The 20,563-nt window shown below is 35.4% G+C and overlaps 2 protein-coding genes across 5 annotated transcripts; both read right to left on the minus strand.

Moving 5' to 3' along the window:
* Positions 1–18: 18 nt before the first annotated feature.
* LOC109022202 (probable galactinol--sucrose galactosyltransferase 2) lies at positions 19–8,576 on the minus strand. 4 transcript variants are annotated; one of them, XM_035689825.1, is made up of 14 exons: positions 8,367–8,576; positions 6,491–6,699; positions 5,933–6,168; positions 4,775–4,865; positions 4,510–4,558; positions 4,256–4,347; positions 4,041–4,148; positions 2,957–3,079; positions 1,700–2,252; positions 1,549–1,616; positions 1,280–1,414; positions 977–1,194; positions 680–768; positions 19–588 (listed from the first exon to the last, which is right to left on the minus strand). In XM_035689825.1, exons 2-14 carry the CDS (start codon positions 6,679–6,681, stop codon positions 226–228), a joined length of 2,316 nt encoding a protein of 771 aa, XP_035545718.1. In that variant the 5' UTR covers positions 6,682–6,699; positions 8,367–8,576; the 3' UTR covers positions 19–225. The 4 variants fall into 4 exon arrangements, with proteins under 4 accessions (XP_035545718.1, XP_035545721.1, XP_035545719.1 ...); XM_035689828.1 differs by having other exon boundaries at positions 22–588; positions 8,470–8,576; XM_035689826.1 differs by having other exon boundaries at positions 31–588; positions 6,491–6,711; positions 8,367–8,571.
* Positions 8,577–14,942: 6,366 nt separating this feature from the next.
* LOC109022204 (calcium-dependent protein kinase 7-like) lies at positions 14,943–18,823 on the minus strand. Its single transcript, XM_019005029.2, has 8 exons — positions 17,916–18,823; positions 17,103–17,226; positions 16,854–16,997; positions 16,543–16,695; positions 16,278–16,393; positions 16,011–16,178; positions 15,478–15,714; positions 14,943–15,388 (listed from the first exon to the last, which is right to left on the minus strand). The coding sequence occupies exons 1-8, from the start codon at positions 18,399–18,401 to the stop codon at positions 15,233–15,235; spliced, it is 1,584 nt and encodes a 527-aa protein (XP_018860574.2). The 5' UTR covers positions 18,402–18,823; the 3' UTR covers positions 14,943–15,232.
* Positions 18,824–20,563: the final 1,740 nt, after the last annotated feature.

The following is a 20,563-nucleotide window of genomic DNA, read 5'->3' on the forward strand; positions in this document are numbered from 1 at the left end:
TGTTGAGAGCTCTCAACCTTGTAATGGAGATTTGGGATAAGCATTTTTATTAAAAGAGAAACGGACTACGAATATGGTTCGTCCAAGTTATTCCAATACAAAGGCTTCCCCCTCACTCCCTATCTCTGCAGTACATACAGACCATCAGAACATGTGCCAACTCCATCCCCTTCTCCCTAATAGTGGGATGGTTCTAGTTGACAAATATCATAGCATTTGAACTACTTAAACTTGGATCTCTAGAGGCCATCTGTACATCTCTTCTTCTGGCATTGGGATGCTAAAGGTTACCAAGCCGGTCGCAGAATCATAGTTGAAATCAGTCTCAGCATTTCCCACTGTGCACTTCAATGGACGCTGGGAAGAGTAAGCACCGAACCGTCCACATCCCCTGACCTTGAGGGCAATTGTTGCAGTTGGAGATCGATTCTCACCGAGGGAAGTGGTCAGTTCTGAGGAAACTTCACCAACAAAGAGCTCGGGTTTCCTGTCCGAAGCTACATGGATCTCTACCTGCTCCAGAGCACCGCCAGTGTTGAACATGTCAAGCAGGCCTATTGGCGCAAATGAAATGCTGGATGTGATTTCCTGCATCACAGAGAATCGGAAAATTCAGTATTTTTTGGGAAAGCAGGCTGAGAAAAAAAAAAGACTAGAAAGGGTGTTCACAAAGACCCACCTTAAGAGGACAGAAGTGGTACAGTTCATACTGGAGAACTTTCAGTGTCACTGGCAGTGAAGCACCTTTTGGCAAGCGAATCACTTCTCCTAAAATTCAGGATGTAGAGTTGGTTAGAACTTTTCAGAAACGAAAGGATATATGAGCCCAATTTGAAAAGATATATAAGCCCAATTTGCTTTTCCCATTGACTTTAAGTTTTGTTATGCTATCATCAACCTGCTCTCCATGGCGCCTATGAGTCTATTTTTCTTCAGAGACACCAGTCAAAAATAGTTGCCTCAAAGATGAAATTACCTGATCCATATGCATAAACTACTGTCTCCCCGTTCCAATTGGCACCAGCAACCTGATCCATGAGTTCAACATCAGCAACCTGGACAGAACAAGTGAGTGTACCGGGAGATGCATCATGGATGCGAGTCTTCTTTTCAATCTTGCACCATCCTGCACCTTGACAGTTGAACACACCTACTACTCCAGAGCATTTGTTCATGTTCCATACTTTGAGCAAGCTGCCAAAAAAATGTTTAGATGAGTACTTTTGGTGAATCTCTATATGTTGGCTCAATGCAATGATGACGGAAAGGAGTAACAAACCTGGTTCCATCTCTAGCTGGATCAGAAAAGAGACAGTCACGGGTGGGTCTACCAGGTAGCTGAGCACGGAGAACTGAACCATCAGGGAGGACCAGTTTCTTCAGAAGTTCAAAGTTGTGATTGCCAGGCTTATCACTATGAAAAATAAGTAAAGAGCCTTGGATTAAAAACTTCTTATGATCATATGTTATAAACAACACAAAATTAATTCCCATTACAATTATCACTTTTTTATTTTTATGTATAGACCACAAATTCATGTGCAATACCTAACATATATTGGGCATCCACCAATTGCACGAGCAGCACCATGATAATCTGCTGCTGGGTGTAGACTCTGCAAACATCAGCTTAAACCAATCAGGGCCCAGGCTTGAAAAACAAGCAATTAAAGGCAGAAAATGATTTATTTTTACTTACATGGAACATATCCCAGTCAGGTTGCATAAATTCTCCGAGGAAGAGGGAGTTGTAAGCAACAGAGGAAATATGGATAGTGTGGGAAGCAGGGTCCCGAGGGTAAAAGTCATCAGAAGCTCTCACAACAGCAGTCTGCTTGGCACTATACATCCCATCTGTGTTGTGACACATGCAAGCAATGCATCCATTCTCAGGGAAGTTCCGAGCAATTGAGGCCTCTAGGGCCTGGACGTAGCTACGTGTAAGAGAAACCCTTCCACCATGGCCAGAGCCCATAGTCTCAATAATGTTCTGCACATCAACTTTTACTCCATCTACTCCACACGAAGCCAAGTATGCATGAAGCTCATTATAGAAGTTGAAAACCTTCTTCGGATGCACCAGGCCCAAACCATGAACAGACAAGCTGTCCATGACTATGTCTGGTTGGTTGCCTAGTACACCAGGGGACTGCACTGGGTACGCAAGAGCAGTCTCATAGTGCTCCAAACCAGCAGCCGCTGGTTTCACTCCACCCCAGTAACCAGCTAGAGCATGCCAGACATACACATATCTGCACAAACAAACAACAGAAATTACACTCATGACATGAGTAAAGTACCCTATTTCCTAGGAATGTTCTTTACTTACTAAAGGAATAAAAGCAAATCCAATCTCACTGTACTTTTTGGTCCATTAAAACACTCATCTTCAAAGTTCTCGAATGAAAGACACCACAGAGATTGAACAATATTATACTTCAAAAATATTTAACTTTTCCTCCTTGCCTGGACAGATATTCTGTTCTAAACTACCTGTGTAGGAATAGTTACTGGTTTTTTAACTTCAGTCATAGAAATAAATAAATTTCTCCCATAGTGTCCAGACTCCAGAGTATGACCGCAAGTTTTAGAATTATTTAAAGCTATAGCATACTGAGAAGCCATGGAATGGAAGATGTATAATGCACATTGTTGTATATAATATTATATTTATTCATTTTAGTTTGGGACAATATAACTTTTCAAATCTCCTCAATCACTGGGGGTTAATTGGAAGAAAATCAAATATTTTTATGAGTGGCTATAATGTGCAATGAGATGCTTAGAAAATAGCAAATTACTGCTGCAAAATTAACCAATCTATCTAAGATTGTAGTAGCAAGTAGATTTTGGCCAGGCCATTTAGGAGAATGGTTTGCAGCTCTGATCTGTTTTCCGGGATGGTACATATGTGATATGCAACAATACTAACAGAAGATCAGCTGGTATCACTAACTTGACGTTGTGATGTTGCTTGGATTCATCTACAACTTGCTTCAAGCCTGAGACCTGGTCATTGTTCTGGCCATTCTTTTGAAATTTTGTATTCTCTTTTATTCCTGTCAGCCTGCTAGCAAACCTGCATAAAAAAAATTAGTCAATAATCAATAACTAACCGCTTTGATCAGGACAAAAAGTCCAAGAGGGAAAAATGGATGCAAAAGAAAAATGACAATAGATCCAACTTATACTATACTATGTTATGCATATGCAGACAGAAAAAAGACTGAGCCAATGCCAAAGTTCTACAAAAAATTGCAGCCTTTAGGTAGGGTGAGCAAACATGGATGCAAAATAAGAATGACAATAGATTCAACTTATACTACACTATGTTATGCACATGCAGACAGAAAAAAGACCGGGCAAATGCCAAATTTCTACAAAAAGTTTCAGCCTTTAGGTAGGGTGCTCAAGTTATGAATATGAACTTTCAGGACATACTGATTAAAATAGTTGCCTCTCAGGACTCGTAACAGTGCATGTATCAAAGCTAGACCCTTCTGTCAGCTTCTGCTTAGAAAGATTGGGATTACTAAGCCCTCATCCATGCCACTCCACATCTCCACCCATGAGCTGAAGCTATCATCTATCCACAAGTGGAAGACATTGGCCACAGGAAAATGAACCCCTAGATACCTATTGGGTTAAAACTCTCTGGTTCTTTGGTTACGCTTCACAATTCTAGTTGGTGGGTTTCATATGTAGAAATTATACTGGCTGTCCCGAGAAGCCCAACAGAGATCAACGTAAAACTGATTACTGTCAAATCTTTATAATGAATTTTCTTGTGCCAGCTTAATAGCACCTCCAATTGAAAAACAAGGAGTCTCAAAACAAATAAAACGGCAACTCAATGCTTCACAGCTCTCCTATACTACATGACACTGACAAGAAAATTACTAAATGAAGGGAAAAATTACCCAATATGGAGAGTCCTAGTTGGGAAAAAACTAGAAAGAAAAGTAATCATGTTATATACCACTTCACTCAAAGTGTGCATGCATTGGAGAGACAGAGAGAGAGAGAGAGGCGGATCTTACTGCGCTCCTTCTTGTACAACAGTATTAGAATCCTTGGATTTATTTTCAATCTGTTGCCAACCATCATCTATAATTAGGAATTTTGGAGGCGCCCCTCCCTTGGATAAGCTGCAATTGTTCCAGAGTACAACTCAGTGACTAACATTCTATGATTGTTATTTTTGAACTTTCAAAAACAAGTGTGGGAAAGAAAAAGCTCCTCTGCATTGAATTACCTTTTAAGCCCTTCTTCAACACCCTCAGCAGTGACATCAGTATAGAAAGCATCCCATGTGCACCAGCCAAACCAGTCGAGGAAAGAAGGCAACTGCATAGAATCAGCGCAAGATTATCAAGAGATTCATCCTGACATATCTTATAATTAACGGATCAACTTGCTTTTCATTCAAACTTTTATTTTCAATAATTTCTGCACTCTTTATGTTTTGCTTTATATCAATTGACCATAAACAAACAGAGGTGTTATTACCTTTTTCTTCTCACGATGAAGAAAAGTTTGCATGTGTTTTTCTAGAGCCCTGTTTTAAAGAACAACAACTAAGGAGTCATGATTCATTCTCTAGAAAGTAGGAATAAAAAAGATAGTCCTAATCCAAGATCCTTCTGATATTGTTAACAACAGAAAACCCGAAAAACAAGTCGCTTTCAGTATATTTTTTACAAGATGAAAAAAAGAAAGAAATCGATCTAAATGCAGGAGAAGAAAATCAGTCAAGGGAACTTAAAGGACTCACTTCACAGCCTGGGTGATAACTTCAAAGGGATTAGTTCCAGCATGCATGTAGACAAGGTGAAGGCCTTGACTTGTCTCAACAGCACTATCTCCTGCAAAACCAAATCACACACCACAAAAAAAAAGTCGTTTCCATTCTTTCGACTACTTTTTCTTCCCCAAATGCTATAAACTCCATTAATTGGTTCATTTGAATCATAGAGTCATTCAGTGGTTTCTCCAGCCGGATTGTGTTTGCATTAGTGTCAGCTCCACCCCACATATGACTGAATATAAGCAATTTTCCAGGTTAGACATGTTGGCAATCTGAATATAAGATTTCTTTCTAAGTTAAGATCGACACTCATGTATAATAAAGAGTAAAGCGAGATACAGTTTTTAAGCGTATAAATGTTATGATACTGAGGGTTAAAGTTTAAATCAAATCAATATGTAAAAATCTTAAGATTTTTAGAAGACTGTTGGATCAATGATTGAGTATTTAACAATTGATATCAGAGCAAGCACCACGTCATGGGTCCAAGGCACGGAGGGAACGATCTAGAGGTTGAATTAAAATACTTTAATACTATGTATGAGTATAGTGTTAAATCATTGAACACTGATAAATGAATGAAGCTGACCAAAATTAATATCCAATTACAGTCCTATGATCGAAACTTGTCTCTGATATCAATTATTAAAGACTCAACTATTGAAAATCACTTCTAATACAATCCATTATTATTCTTATTTTATTACGATAACATACTATTATTAATCAGTTTTATTATGATAACCTAACATTATTATGATCATTAATTGCAAAGTGTGTGCAATCTGCTACTCTGCTCACATCTCTCACGTCATTTGCACCGAAAATAAGTAAATACGATTAGTAAGAGGCAACCCAAGATTGCTTTGTGGGGGGTGGGAGACACATACCAAGACTAGTCGGAGTGGACCAGTCACATCCCACTACATATGCAGTCCCCGCCAGATGGATACCAGCGAGCTAGAATATGCATTAGTGTCAGCTCCACCCCACATATGACTGGTTTGTCTCCTTTATTGGCAGCGGGATGGGACTCGATAATGGAAGATATCTAAAAATAACGGGAAAGGTGTGTAGTGCCTACACGGTACACCAGATACTTTTTGATGGCCATGATCTACTCACCACTCTCAAGGCAAATCTCTATCTCATTATTGTCGTTGCCTTGCAGAACAGCACGGAACTGGCCTTCAAGGAGCGGGAGGAAGACAGTGTAGATGGTTGGGGTGTCATCTCCATTGCCGTCTTTGCTCTCTACAAGCATAAATTGGGTCTCCAGAGGAACATCTCTCCCAGATGTCCCCATTCTTTGAGTCATCCACCACAGCTTGAACCGGAAACAACACATGAATCGAAGACCCCTGCCACACACAAAATCAGTTTGAAATTTGTGATGCTTCAAATTTTAATATATAGAAAGCATGAAAACATTTAACCAATATTCATCTAAGTAACTAGAATCCAGATGAGAAAAAGTGCGCATATGCTCAAAAACTTGGGAGTTAAAATGAATTATGGCATTGCATAAATTTAATATAAAATAAAATAATGTCAAATTGATATTATGTATTTAACAAACCGTTCTATTTCATTTCATTTCATTTTGAATTGAATTTAAATATCGTAATATGCTAGCGGAGTTGACTGCAAGTATTCAGATCAAATAGCAGCAGACGAACTTACTCTAAAACACCTATGGGAAACACATGGAGGCTTTTGCTATTGGAAGCCGTGGCACCAATGAAAGCACCAGCGACAAGCCCCAAACCTGAACCCGGAGTCAGCACAATGTTATCAGGTACTCCAGTTAATATGGTCTTCCCCTGAACCACAAGGTTCCCATCGTTGACGGAGATCTTCGGTGTGACCGTCATTTTTGAGCTCCTTAAGTACTACAGTCCCACCATATATAGCATCATCAGTGAATGAAACTACTAACATAGCATAAAACCAAAGAAAACCAGACAGAAATGTCACGACCTCGATCAAACAAAGCAGCTGAACTAATATCACGATTAAACGACATCATCATTTTTTTCTTACGCAACATTGAGGTATAATAATAATAAAAGAGACGAGAAATTGTCGAACGGAGATTATAGTATGAACCTGGAGGCTCGTAATTCCAACGGAAGCTTATCGGTATACTCGGATATTTTATAACGTAGAAACTACACCATTTAAGTAAAATAAAAAAATTATAAAATTATAAAAAATTCCTGCTTCGTCTAAATTAAATAGTAAATACACCGTTCTTTTTTCTACTATTTCCGAAAAAGAATTTTACTACGTAACCTCCATCAAACTTCACATTTTATATTTTTTTAAATTTTTTAATATTTTTTTTAAATTTTTTTTGAGTTTATTTTTTTAAAATTATTTATTTATTATTCAAATAATAAATATTTAATATAAGAAAAATAATAAAAATTAAAAAATATATAAAATGTAGAGTGTGAGAAAATTATAAAGATTTATTGTTTCGAAAAGGAGTATATTTTTGCTTAGTTTTATTATACAACTTTCTCTACACTCCACACTTCATATTTTTTTTAATTTTTTAATATTTTTTAATATTTTTTTAGTTTATTTTTTTAAAATTATTTTAAATTTTTATTATTATTCATATAATAAATATTTGAAAAAAAAATAATAAAAATTAAAAAAATATATAGAGTGCGAGTAGGTGGTGAAAATTTTTTCACTTTTGCTATCGTTTTTTTTTTCTTTTTTCTTTTTTAGGTTCGTACTGAAGCTACAACTAACAAACAGAAAGGGAAAATGATTTTGAACAGGGCATCGGTGGACCACAGCTTTCTTTTTCGGCTTTCAACTTTAAACTTTTGCTCAAAACAACGAATGATCCTGAAACATTAGAAGATATACTTTTCAATGAACATGAAGGTTGTGATTTTTGTCTCCTTTAGTTCGTCTTCGTTTTTCGGATAGGAAGTTCTAGAGAGAGACAAAGATGACGATCAGAATTTTAAAGGACTATATTTACAAGTTCCGCTAATTATGCAGAACTTCGAGTTTAGACCCTGTTGGATTAATTGATCTATTCAATTAGGATTATTCGATATAAGTTGTTTGTGATCGTCCGGTCGACGTGATCTGCGAGAAAATGGGGGCAAAGAACTGCGGATCTAGTCAAGGGGATATCTTTAACAAACATTTATTGAAGAAGCCGAGCTAAGCCCCGCCAGAAAGTGCACATCTATGTGATAACTAGAAGAACCTTGCAAGCACGAGTATTAATTCATCCCCTAAACGCTTCGGAGTTCAAACTCCTTCAGAGACAGAACCGAAAGCTCACTAACGCAGAGTCCTAAACAAAATCAAAGATAATCGCAGAAAACTAACGACGAAACTCAACCATCAGCAATAGTTCCCAGTATCATCTCATTTCTCATACGAACGCACCTCAACTTCAACGAAATGGTTCGAAAATCATCGGCCACCGCAGCGCTACGGCTCGAATACCACAAAACAGCATGATATGAAGTACAAAATTTAAATTTACTCAAAAAGTTCACCGAATAGCTCCTCTAAAACTCACCAGGTAGATCCCTCGCCGCCGGGTCGAAACTCTACCCTCTTAGAAGCTCAGAATGCGCTTTTTTTCTAAGAGAGAGAGAAAGAGAATTCAAAAGAAAGAAAACCTGATAAATCGCTTGTAATGCTCTCTGAAGGAACGAAGAGCACCGAAGCAGCACCCGGTAAATACGCTGTTTTGCTCACGAGTCGCGACACGACGAGTGCAAGAGGTGACGAGTAAAAGCGGAGGAGATCGGTTTATATAGAATGTCGAGCGTTAAACCTCGTGCATGTTCTGGGGCATTCGATCTTTCCAGATCCTGACACCTGGAGTAAAGGGTCCTGATTGGGGGGGTCCTATCTTTTCAATTACTGGGCTTCGTTTGGAACCAAAAAACCTCTCAACTCATCATTACAACTTTTTCAAATCTCAATATAAAATATAATAAATAATTCAACTTTTTCAAATCTCAAAATAATAATAATAATAATAAATAATATTCTAACAATATTTTATTATCTCAATTCAACTCAACTCACTTCAACATCTAAACGTAACCTAAAAATACGGGTAGGATATTTGTGTTTCTTTGTCGTTTATTTAAACAAACCCATGTGCACCGTGCAGGATGGTTCTAACTTCTACTTAGAAACCCGGCCGGGGGGGCCTTGAAAGTTCCTTGTTTTTAGAAGGATCATACAATTTTCAAGAGGGTTAAAAGTTTAAATAAAAATAATATTCTACAATTTTAAAATTTTTAGAAGATTGTTAAATCAATAGTTAGATCTTTAACAATTAATATTATAATAGAAATGACATCACGGTTGAAGTCACGAAAGGAACAATCTATAAATTGAATTAAAATATTTTAATATTATATATAAATATAATATTAAATTATTAAATACTGATATATGAATAATATTGGACAAAATTAATATCCAACAAATGTAAGATGGAAACGTCTCTTATGTGAATTATTAAATTAAAGACTCAAATCACTTCTAATATAATCCATTATTATTCTTATATTATTGCGGTAACATAATAGTATTAATCAATTTTATTATGATAACCTAACATTATTGTGATCATTACTTGGAAAGTGTGTGCAGTCTGCTCACATTTCTCACGTCATTTTGCACCAAAAATAAGTAGATTGGGGGGAAGCAGTCGGTGTGGACCAGTCACATCCCACTGTATATACATATGCAGTCCACGTCAGATAGATAACAGCGTAGCTAGAATATCGTTCCGTGCTCCGCTTTGTAACGTCGTGAGTCAGCTCGGTGGAGCCCGGGTTCGTGAAAATTGCTGCGATTTTTCATATTATAAAGTTCGTATCTCGAGACTTGCTTGGTGAATGAAAGGACATAAGTCCAAGCAAAGCAAAGCAAACACGGCATGTGGGACCCGGAAACGTCTGACTTATCTCTGACTGGAACAGATATATGGCATATCGCTTCATGTGAAGCTTTCCTCCGAATTTCTCCTCGCGCGACATGCACGCTGTGTTCTTTTTCCATGAACGCACGTTACCCGTTTCCTCCAGGGTAAAAGGCTAAAAGCTAGCTTAATTTGAGACGTTTTTCATGTGCTTGTTTGCATTCAAGATATCCTTAATTTGAGACCTTTTTTTAAAAAAAAATTATTTATCATTTAAGAGCACTACTAGTGAATTCAACTTAGCCAAAATTTAGTTAGATTGAACAAAATTTCACAATAATAGACTCAATAAATAAACAGTAATGTTAACCCAAGATTTATTAACTGGCCAAATCTGATTAGTCCCTTAAGCTGGCTAAATATTATTTTTACTATAAACAATTTTTTTCTCGATACTTTTTGAATTCCTCCCACGTAAGGAGAAAAGATAAAGAAAAATTCATCTTACTCCTGCGCAAGAAGAGAAAAACGAAGGAATAACAACTTCAGTTGATGTGTTTTATGCCAAGAGTTGAGGAAGAAAATTAAAATTATATCCGTTATAAATAATATGGACGTTAGAAAATTAAGATGTATTTTTTTAATAATGAATAAATATTCAAATTACCATTAGAATTAAAATAAATAAAAATGTCAAAATTAGCATTTTAATATAATAATGATGGACTTGAAGAGTCTATTATGCATAGTATATAACTGATCACACTTAATTAATGGTGTCTTTTTTGCAAAGTGGTTGTCAAATTTCAATCATGAATTTTTAAGATCGTGCTTAATTATTCCAAAAACAAAAGGTGGAGTCATTTCAAATCGATTTAAGAAATTACTACTGAATTTAATTATTAATTTATTTCGTCAATTAGTAATCTTGGGATATTTGCTATTATCAATGCGGTTTTCTAATTAATATATTTTAATTTGAAAAGAATAATATTTTGGACAGCAATCTATTAAGGCTGTCATGTTTGGTTGTTTAATTAAACTAACTTATCTTAATTCAGCTCAAATCAATTATTAATAATAGAATATATTATTTTTTCAATTTTTAATAAAAAAAATTAAACTCATCCCAACCTAACTACTTCTTACATTTAAATTAAAAAGTTAAATTCATTTCAATTTAAAATAATTAAACTCATCTTAATAGAATTTATAAAATATTACTACTTACAACTTTAACTCAATTCAACGCATCTTAATATTCAAATTCATGCGAATTTCTTATTAATTATGTTGCGAATTTCTTATTAATTATGGAACAAAAGAAAAACCAGAACGTCAGACAAAAGCAAAAGCACCAGTACGACTTTAGAGACGACACCGGTCGGTGCGGTGAAGGTGGCCATGGAATCTTATGATTTGGCGGGGACTGAAACAAAAAGAGAGGATGAAGTATAATAAAGTATATTAATTAACAATAATATCTTCTCAAAACAGGTGTCGTTTTCGTTAATTCTTACCTGAAACAAAACAAAACAAAAAAAAGAGACTGGTCATGCATGAATGGGCGGTTTCAACCCAGGCCACGAGCGAGGCGTGGTTCTTGACACTACATATAATTGGCTGGAATATTTTGATTACTTTAACAAAAACAATATATTGATACAGCAACATATATATATATATATATATATATATATATATAAGATCAGTAGTACGCATGCATGCACGTAAAAGCAAATTCAATATCATCTAAGAACATCATCATGATGATATTAGCAACGAACAAACAAACATGTTGAATCGATGATCGTTTTAGCCGATTCATATATATCAAAAGTTTGAACAACAACGTACGAATTAAGAGGTAGCTAGGACTCGAATTACGAAAGTAGTTGAAAGCTTGATTTCGATCTAGTACAATTTGACTGAGAGTACTGATCTAGATCATCTACTGTGTCTGTTTATGTACTATTAATTGACGGCAATTCAAATGTTTTGAATTGTACAAAGAAAGAAAGTGATCATGCACGAAGATGTGTGGCTTTTGTTGTACGTGTGTTGGATGCGCAGATGGCGCGAAGTGCCGATATAAGCTGGACTTAGAGAGATCGAACACGTACGCGACATAGTATAGTATGGTAGCACGTTATTTTCTATTGAATTTGTCGTTGATTGTGGTCCTGCACGTGGTTAAATTTGTTTTTTTGTGGCATGCAGTAGGTACTGCGGACTATTACATTATCTGCAGCCCTAATTGACCATATTCTTACACACTTGTCTGGTCGGGATCGAGCATGGCTTCGGTAGATCCGCTAATATAAATTGTGTTTTATTGATTTGAAAGTCTCGTGTGTGGTCATGATATGGATACGTATCCTGCGTATCGACTCGATCTAGTTAGCTAGCTATATATTGACCACCCAGAGCTCTCTCTCTCTCTCTCTCTCTCTCTCTCTCTCTATGACATTTAAATATCTAACGTCTAACAGCTAGCTTTCTAGCATATATATATATATATATATATATATAAGGTAGGCGGCCAGGATCAACCATTACAAAATCAGAATTAATTTTACCATTATATATATTATATATATGCATGTTGGAGAGATGAAAAAATGGGGATAATTAATTCTAACTCATAACTTGATAAAAAAATTAAAAAAAAAAGACTAATTAATTAAACACATAGGGTTTGAGTAATTGTGGAGTCATATCGCATGCATGTCCCCATGAATATCCCAATTAATTATGAAAAGGAACTTAATTTATACCATGTCGCTTCAGCAATAAAAGAGATCACATGATCATGGCATGATGGGTTGACTTCATGCCATCAATTATTGCCGGCCACCATTTATCTGTACTCTTATCAATTTAATTGTGAAAAGGATCGATCGGATGACTCGGATCTCCATCTTTCATCTTCTTATATCGTACGTACATAACCATTATCAGCTTTAATACTAATATCTAGTGGATCGATGACTAGTGATGATCATGATCATATATGTAACTATTTATACATTAATTTCATGAAAATCTGTATGTGTCAGTGCAAATATATATTCTGACATCTTTAAAGCTATGAAGATTAGATCGATGCATCACTCCAACTACTGATCGAGGGATTGTCATGATCACAATCCATGACCAAGCTGCAGGTTCATGATGCATGATCGTTCTAGACGTACATTAAAATTAAGAGAATTAAAATTAAAAAAAAAAAAAAAAAAACCTGCTTAATTTACAGACTAATTAATACTTCGATCTCTTTCAGGTTGTACGTAGTCATATGGAAATATCCAGACCTAACTGATCCCTTCAAATAATCATATATTAATGTTTCGATCTTTAACATGATGAGAATATATATTAATTCATTCAGACAATTAATATAAGCTGGCCTGGGAAGATCCATTATTACTCGATCGATCATTAATCGAGATTGATTGCTATATATATAGACATGCATGAGATCGAATGTAGTACGTAACAATCATGTAAAAATAATAAATATCCGATTAAGTGCATGCCACGTAGCTAATAATTGGAGTGGGTCCAATCAAATCTATCTCTGAATCCAGTTGCTGTGGGCATATCATGCTGTCTTATATTTATGATTTTACGTACACGAATAAAAGACAGCATATATATAAATTGCGACCTGATGGCTACTTCAAATAATTGTACAAGTTTAATATTGCAATATATAGTGCCGCCCTCATATATAAACACATTCATACATATAATTCATGAATCAATGCTAACTTAATGATTTGAGTGCTGACAAGATCCAGCACTGAGTTGTGATAAAAGGGCAGGCTCCCTAATAATTGATGGCGAAACCTGTCAGTGATTCAGCACTAACGTATACGTGTACAGATACGCAATTTAGATATTAAAAAAATATATTTTAATAATATTTTATTTATTTTATTTTATTTGTAAAAATAAACGAGACCTTAAGAATATTTATTATGAATATTAATGAATTATTTATAAATAGTAATTAAGTAATAAGAAAATAATTGTGTTACCAAACTTACCTTGAATCATCTATTGCTGTTATAAGCAGAGACGCAGTTTTAAGTATTTTTTGGTATATTCCTCTGAGTTGGATTTAGGGACTTCGAGATATGGGTAGGGCAAACGTATTTTGGGCCTGTAAGGGTAAAAATATTTGGGCTTTAGACCTGTGGGAAACTATATTCAACCTAAGCCCAAATGTGACCCAATGATCATATCATATGTCTATTGTTAACTGGTGACTATAAGAAATAGTATTCAGAAAATTGGGAAAAGAATCCTGGAATTTAGCTACATTATTCGGCATCAGCTGACAAAAGTAAAACCGCTTGGTTGCGACATTTCTTCGACTTGGCTGCGATTTCCAACTTCTTTGTTGAATTTTTTTTTTTTTTCTCTTATGAATTAATTGGTTGTTTTTTACGATTTTTTTGTTGGTGTACAGGAAAGTATGATATGGGTTCATGGGGGATACTCTCAAACGTTTTCCAGAATTGTTGAGGATGTTTTAACACAAAGAAGGAATTTAACGCCTCATTTGTTTTTATAGATGAGATGAAATTAAAATCAAAATATATTTTTTTAATATTATTTTTATTTTAAGATTTTAAAAAGTTAAATTGCTTATTTTATTTTGTGTGGAAATTTGTTACAATCTCACATCGATTAAGTATGAGATTAGTTGATGGTTTATAAATCCCTAGGTACCCTTTGTAAGTTAATTTTTAAGGGTGAGTTCTACCTAGTGAGTTCATAACAAATGGTATTAGAGACACCCTATGTCTAAAGTCATGTTGCGACGGTTGCAATCGTCCGGCACGGGAGATGATGTCAGCATAGCAGTATTCGCCCCGAACTAGGAAAAGATATAGCGCACAGCTAGCCCATGTGAGCGCCAGGACCGCCGTGGACGTCGACTGCGGAGCATGGTGGTTGTTATTATCCCACATCGACTAAGTATTGATTGATTGATAGTGTTTATAAACCTCTAGGCACTATTCCCTTGTAAGCTAATTTTCAATGGTGAGTTCTACCTAGTGAGTTCATAACAAAATTTAGAAAAATTATAATGATTAGATGGGATGAGATAAATTGAGAAGAATTGTAAAAATAAACTAGGCCTAAGTACTCCGGTTGATGCAAAGTGGTGGCAAACATATGAAACAACTCCAATTTTACTTTCAGTTTATATCTCAATTAACATTTAACATATTTACAGCCACAAATTACAACTCCATCGTTCACCCAGTCTTATCCCCCACTCCCTAAACCCCCCCACCCACCAAAACAAAAGCGAGAAATATATTCTGATCCATCAAGAGATCGACAACCTAAGTCCATGTCCAACTGAACTCCTTAACAACCCCCGGAAAAAATAGAAAACGTATAAAAAAAAAGAAGAGAGAAAAATATATTTCTGTTCTTTTGACATGCATCTTCTCAAAAGAGTAATCTTGTCATTTGTTGGGTCATCTATTCCCACTGTCTGACTGTAATGACCCATCCTTCATCAATTTCAAACTAAGATTGTTGAACCGCTCTCGTGAATACTGCCTTGATGCTTTCCTCCAATCTGTGCCTGCCTTCATCATTGCCGCAAACTCCTCGTAACTTATACGTCCATCCTGCAAGTTTGTCAAACAGGATTTAGGGTTGAATTTAAAGCATGCAACAGTATGGCATAATGGCATAAGTTAAGAAATCCAAAACCAACCTTGTCTGTGTCCACATCATGCATAATGGCATTAATGACTTCTTCACTGTTTGTCTCATGAACTTCATCAGCTAATGAATCTCGTAGTTCCTCAATTTCTATATACCCGCTTTGGTTTTGATCAAACAATTCAAAGGCTTTGTGAAGGTGCTCATCATCGTTGCCCATCTTTTTTAAGTGAACAGAGATAGCTACGAATTCTCCATAGTCTAGATATCCATCCTTATCTACATCACCCTGCAAGAATAGCCCCTGATTACTCCCAAGATCCCGAGTTGTGCAAATCACTAGAATGACTCACTGGCTCCATGATTGTCACCATTTAAATGCATGTATACATAAAAACAGGTTTTTGGCCAAAAAATGAGTCCAGTGAAATGGAAGCACCAGTCATGTTACTCAACCAAAAATACACCTTAAATATGACAAAAATATCCAATTACATACATTTAGTTTTTATCACCTCAAACTTAAAAAAAGTTTCATGTTAAGCCTAAAAAGGGCGAAAAGATTTCAGTGCAGATGTTACTTACAGCTTCCATTAGAATTTGAATATCTGTATCAGGTATCTGATGACCAAGTTTGTGCAATCCCACTCTTAGCTCATCTACATTAATCTTGCCGTTATTGCTAGTATCCATCATCTTGAATCCTTCCTTTATGCCAGCAACTTCGTCTACTGACAAACGCTCAGCGATTATCTGTTAATTTGAAGTTAAAAAAAATAAATTAATCATTCAGCTTAACAAATAACCAAGATCAACAGGCATACAGAGTTTTCTCGAGCAGAAATCTTTTACCCTAAGAGCTCTTTTCTTGAGCTTATTCATTAGAGAAAATTGCTTGAGCCTTGCCCTCACAGTTTCACCCAAAGAAACATTAGGAGCTTTCTTTGCATTCTGTAACCAAGGATGATCTGCATTTGATGAACAAGCGAAAAACAACAGTTTGTTATGTTTCAAATCCACAGCCTTTTTATATTTTGGGAATGCATAATCAATTTTCTCTGCGACAAGAATTCCATAAATCAACAATGTTAGCTATCGATTAGAACTAAAATTTTACCTAGAACTTCCTGAGCAGTGAGCCGCCTCTTTGGGTCGGGATTAAGCATCTTCTTCACAAGGTCTTTTGCATTATCAGAAACTTTAGGCCAAGGATCCTTTTTAAAATTCACAACAGACTTAATAATTGCCTGAGCTACTCCTTGTTCAGTTTCTGCATACAAAGAGAACAAAGTTTATGTATATATACACACTTCTCACAACTACACTCCATTAAGCATGATTCAACGCAAAACTGTGTCCAGTGGCTGCTTGGGATAAAATTTTACAAAATTGAATGAGTTCATTTTTTAAAATTCATAACAAACTAACCTGCCCAAAAAGGAGGGAAACCACAAAGCAGGATGTAAAGGATTACTCCAGCACTCCAAACATCTATTTCTGGACCATAATTCCGTTTTAGCACCTCTGGAGCCATGTAGTAAGGACTTCCAACTATCTCAGTAAATCTCTCGCCTGCAGAAATAACCAAGTCAGCTTATGCATATGAAAGGACACAGCCAATTGATCAAACTCAAAGAACAAAAAATCAAATGTGGCTGCTGAGAAAAAAAAAAATACCCGGCTTAAAGAATACTGAGAGCCCAAAATCAATTGCCTTCAAAGGTGCTGTCTCCTTCATGTTAGCAAACAAAAAGTTCTCAGGTTTGAGATCCCTATGCATCACACCATGCTCGTGGCACATCTGCAATACAATGAAGTATGTTAAACACATGAAGAAAAGCACATCACAAACTCCATTTTTTCTTTTTTTCTTTTTTGCCAAGAAAAAGTGGGGAGGGATTTAAACGCAAATGAAAATGATCACTGCAAATTTCCCGACTCTAGCAAATAACACTAGGAATAAAAGAGAAGCCCCTTGGTGGCACCAACATAGTCGTGAAATCCAGTGGCTCTTACACAGGTAGTTTATATGAAATGTAACAAAGATATCCCCAGAAAGAATAATAAACAGTCTGAGCCGATGGGTAGGGATAATCTGCTATATATGTGAAAGAATAATTTCAACAAGGGACAAAATAAGTGGCCCCGTTGAATAATTGAGCTTCATGGATTTGAAGAGGAAATATATTGAGCATGAAGTGAGCAAAGGAACTATTCAAATTCACCATAGAAGTACGGTCAGTAAAATTTTGTAGTAGAAAATGTTTCATGTTTTTCAAAAGCCACATAAAATTGTTTGCTCTCATAGGAAAACTAGGAGATACGGGTAGCTATAACACAAGGGACGAATGAATCAAGATGCTGCGGCGGATTTCGACGGGAGTGGTGAATTTGTTGTGTCAGTCCACAATAAATGTTCTCCTATTTATATTTACTACGTCTTACCGAATTCTCTGCAAAAATTCAGCGTTCCAAATAAAAATTACAAACCTGAACAACTTCCACAACAGTCTTGGTAACCGCAGCCGCCGCACGCTCCGTGTAATGGCCTCTCGCGACGATCCGATCGAAGAGCTCGCCGCCCTCACAAAGCTCCATCACAATATGCACCGCCGTGTCGTCCTCATAGGTGTCCTTCAAGCTGACGATGTTGGGGTGCCCGGGTAACTGCTTCATGATCTCAACCTCTCTCCTCACGTCGTCGACATCCACCGCCGTCCTCAGCTTATTCTTAGATATCGTTTTGCAAGCGAAGGTCTCGCCGGTGGCCCTGTCGGTGCATAGTTTGGTGATTCCGAACTCTCCGCGGCCCAGCTCGCGGCCCAGCTCGTACTGGAGTTCGATCTCGCGGCCGGTTGGTTCCTTCAATACCGAGAGCTTGAGGCTCCCGCCTTGATTGGTCGCGAACGGGTTTGGCTTGTTCTTCTTCTCCTTGATATCGTCAGTGACTGGTGGCGTCGCGCAACAATTGCCCATGGATTAAGAGCTAGATTTCAGAGGGTTTCCTTCTTTTGCAATGTTTAGTTGACTCGGGTCTGGGAATATAAAGCAAATAAAATCAAGATTATGATCTTTCGATGACGGAATTGATCAAATTTTTCCCTCGGAAAAGTTTTGGGTTTCCAATAAATAACTGAGAAAAGGGCGAGGTATTCCAGGGAGAGAAAGATATCGATGAATATGTAAACGAGCGAAATGCCCACAAGTAGATGAGGAATTTGAGAGGAGGATTTAAGGGAATGGGAGGGGAAATGGGTGGGAAGAAGAATATTGGCATGTGAGAGAGACAGCTGAAGAAGGTGGAAGGAAGGTCAAAGTTCAAACCTCTTTTTCCCCAGAGGCTCTCTCTCTCTCTCTCTCCCGAGAGAAACGAGGACTCTTCTGTTGTTTTCCCAAAATATCCAAAACAATTCAAGTGTTTTCCTTTTTCAGAAAATAAAAGGTTGTATTTATTCTACATCTACATCTCAGCAGATTTCTACCTAAATATCCTGAATTTTTTTTTTTCAAAATTTCAGATTAATGCCATATGGAATTTTTAAAAGAAAAGTGCTGTAGTCTGCATATACAAAAATATTATTTAAAAATAAATATACGAATTAATATAATTTTATGTAATAAGTAATATTTATTTTATAATAAAAATAAAATATTTTTTAAAATATCAATTTATAAATTTATCTTTACAAATAAAATAAATTATATCATGTCACAAAAACAGCTTTTAGTTATGGATTTTAGATTACAAATTTACAATCACAGTTATTTAAAGCCGAACATTAGAGATATTATATTATAAGTCTTTATTCTAAGAATAATTTAAGTCTCTAACTAATGATTTAGATTATAAATTAAGTAATGTTATGTATAATTATAAAGTACGTAAATACTATATAATCGTTTTAAAAAAAATAAAATTTTTTATTAAAAAATTAATTTTTTATGCCGTTCCTATATTTATTTATTTTTTAAAAAAAAATTATATAATATTTAAGTATTTTATGATTGTAAATATTAATTTTTTAAAAATAAATTTGTCTTTCTCTAGTTGCTGGGCTGTATTATCAGGGCATTTTTGTCGAAGAAAAATAAAAATACTGAAGGGGAAAATGCCTGCTGCCTGTACTGTAGAAATAACAATTTTCTTTTTTCTGAGCTCATACAAATATAATTGATCGTAGGGGAAAGTATCGTATATGCATTAGAGTTGTGCTATACAGAAGCCTCACATCTTGTACATCTATTTAAAAATATGTAATTTTATTTTTTTATCTTCATATTTTATATTGAATTCAATATAAAATATAAGAATAAAAAAATAAAATTACATATTTTTAAATGGGTGTGTAAAGTGTGGAGCTTATATTTAGAATTTTTCTATGCATTAATATCGTGTCTTCTTTGGAGTGGATGGCGTCCTGATCAGGATTAGAGAAAGGGCATTTTCGTGAACGTATGAAAAGAAAAAGCGCCGCCTACGTGTTGTATTTTTAATTTTTTAAGGCGGGCGAGTCAAAACTCTGGCAATTTTGACTTCCAAAACGGGGAATATAACGTTTGATTTGAAAACTTAACTGTTTGCTTACGGTGTGAGTCACTTATACCACACCAACTTTAAAAACATCCACTCCGTCGAAACATCCCTTCCTTCCGTCAATCATTCAGTCATATATGGTTAGCCAGCCACTCTCAAATAGATTTTATAATTAGTAATTCATTTTATACGTTTTTTTTGTTTTAGTCCTTGTCAAGATTTGATTTATTTATTTATTTATTTTCGATACTATAATACCATATATAAATTTAGGTCGTTTTTTTTTTCATAAATGAAATAAGGTAAATTAAGATTAATTAAAAAATTAAATAAAATATTATTAGAATATATTTTATTAAAAAAATGAGATATATTATTAAAAAAATAATTTATTAAAAATACAAAAAACTTACATATTATAAAACTGTAAATATAATTTCTCATTTCTTCTATTTATACGAATATTCCAAATTTTGTACTCTCTCTCCCCGAACTATATATATATATTTTTCTATAAAGAGCTAACAAAATGGTATCAATTCATCTTTATTTTATTAGCAATCAATCTTCTAGTAAATAGTGGATATATAATCTCTTATTTTGT

The sequence above is a fragment of the Juglans regia genome, chromosome 4, assembly GCF_001411555.2.
Source record: "Juglans regia cultivar Chandler chromosome 4, Walnut 2.0, whole genome shotgun sequence".
Classification (NCBI taxonomy): Eukaryota; Viridiplantae; Streptophyta; class Magnoliopsida; order Fagales; family Juglandaceae; genus Juglans; species Juglans regia.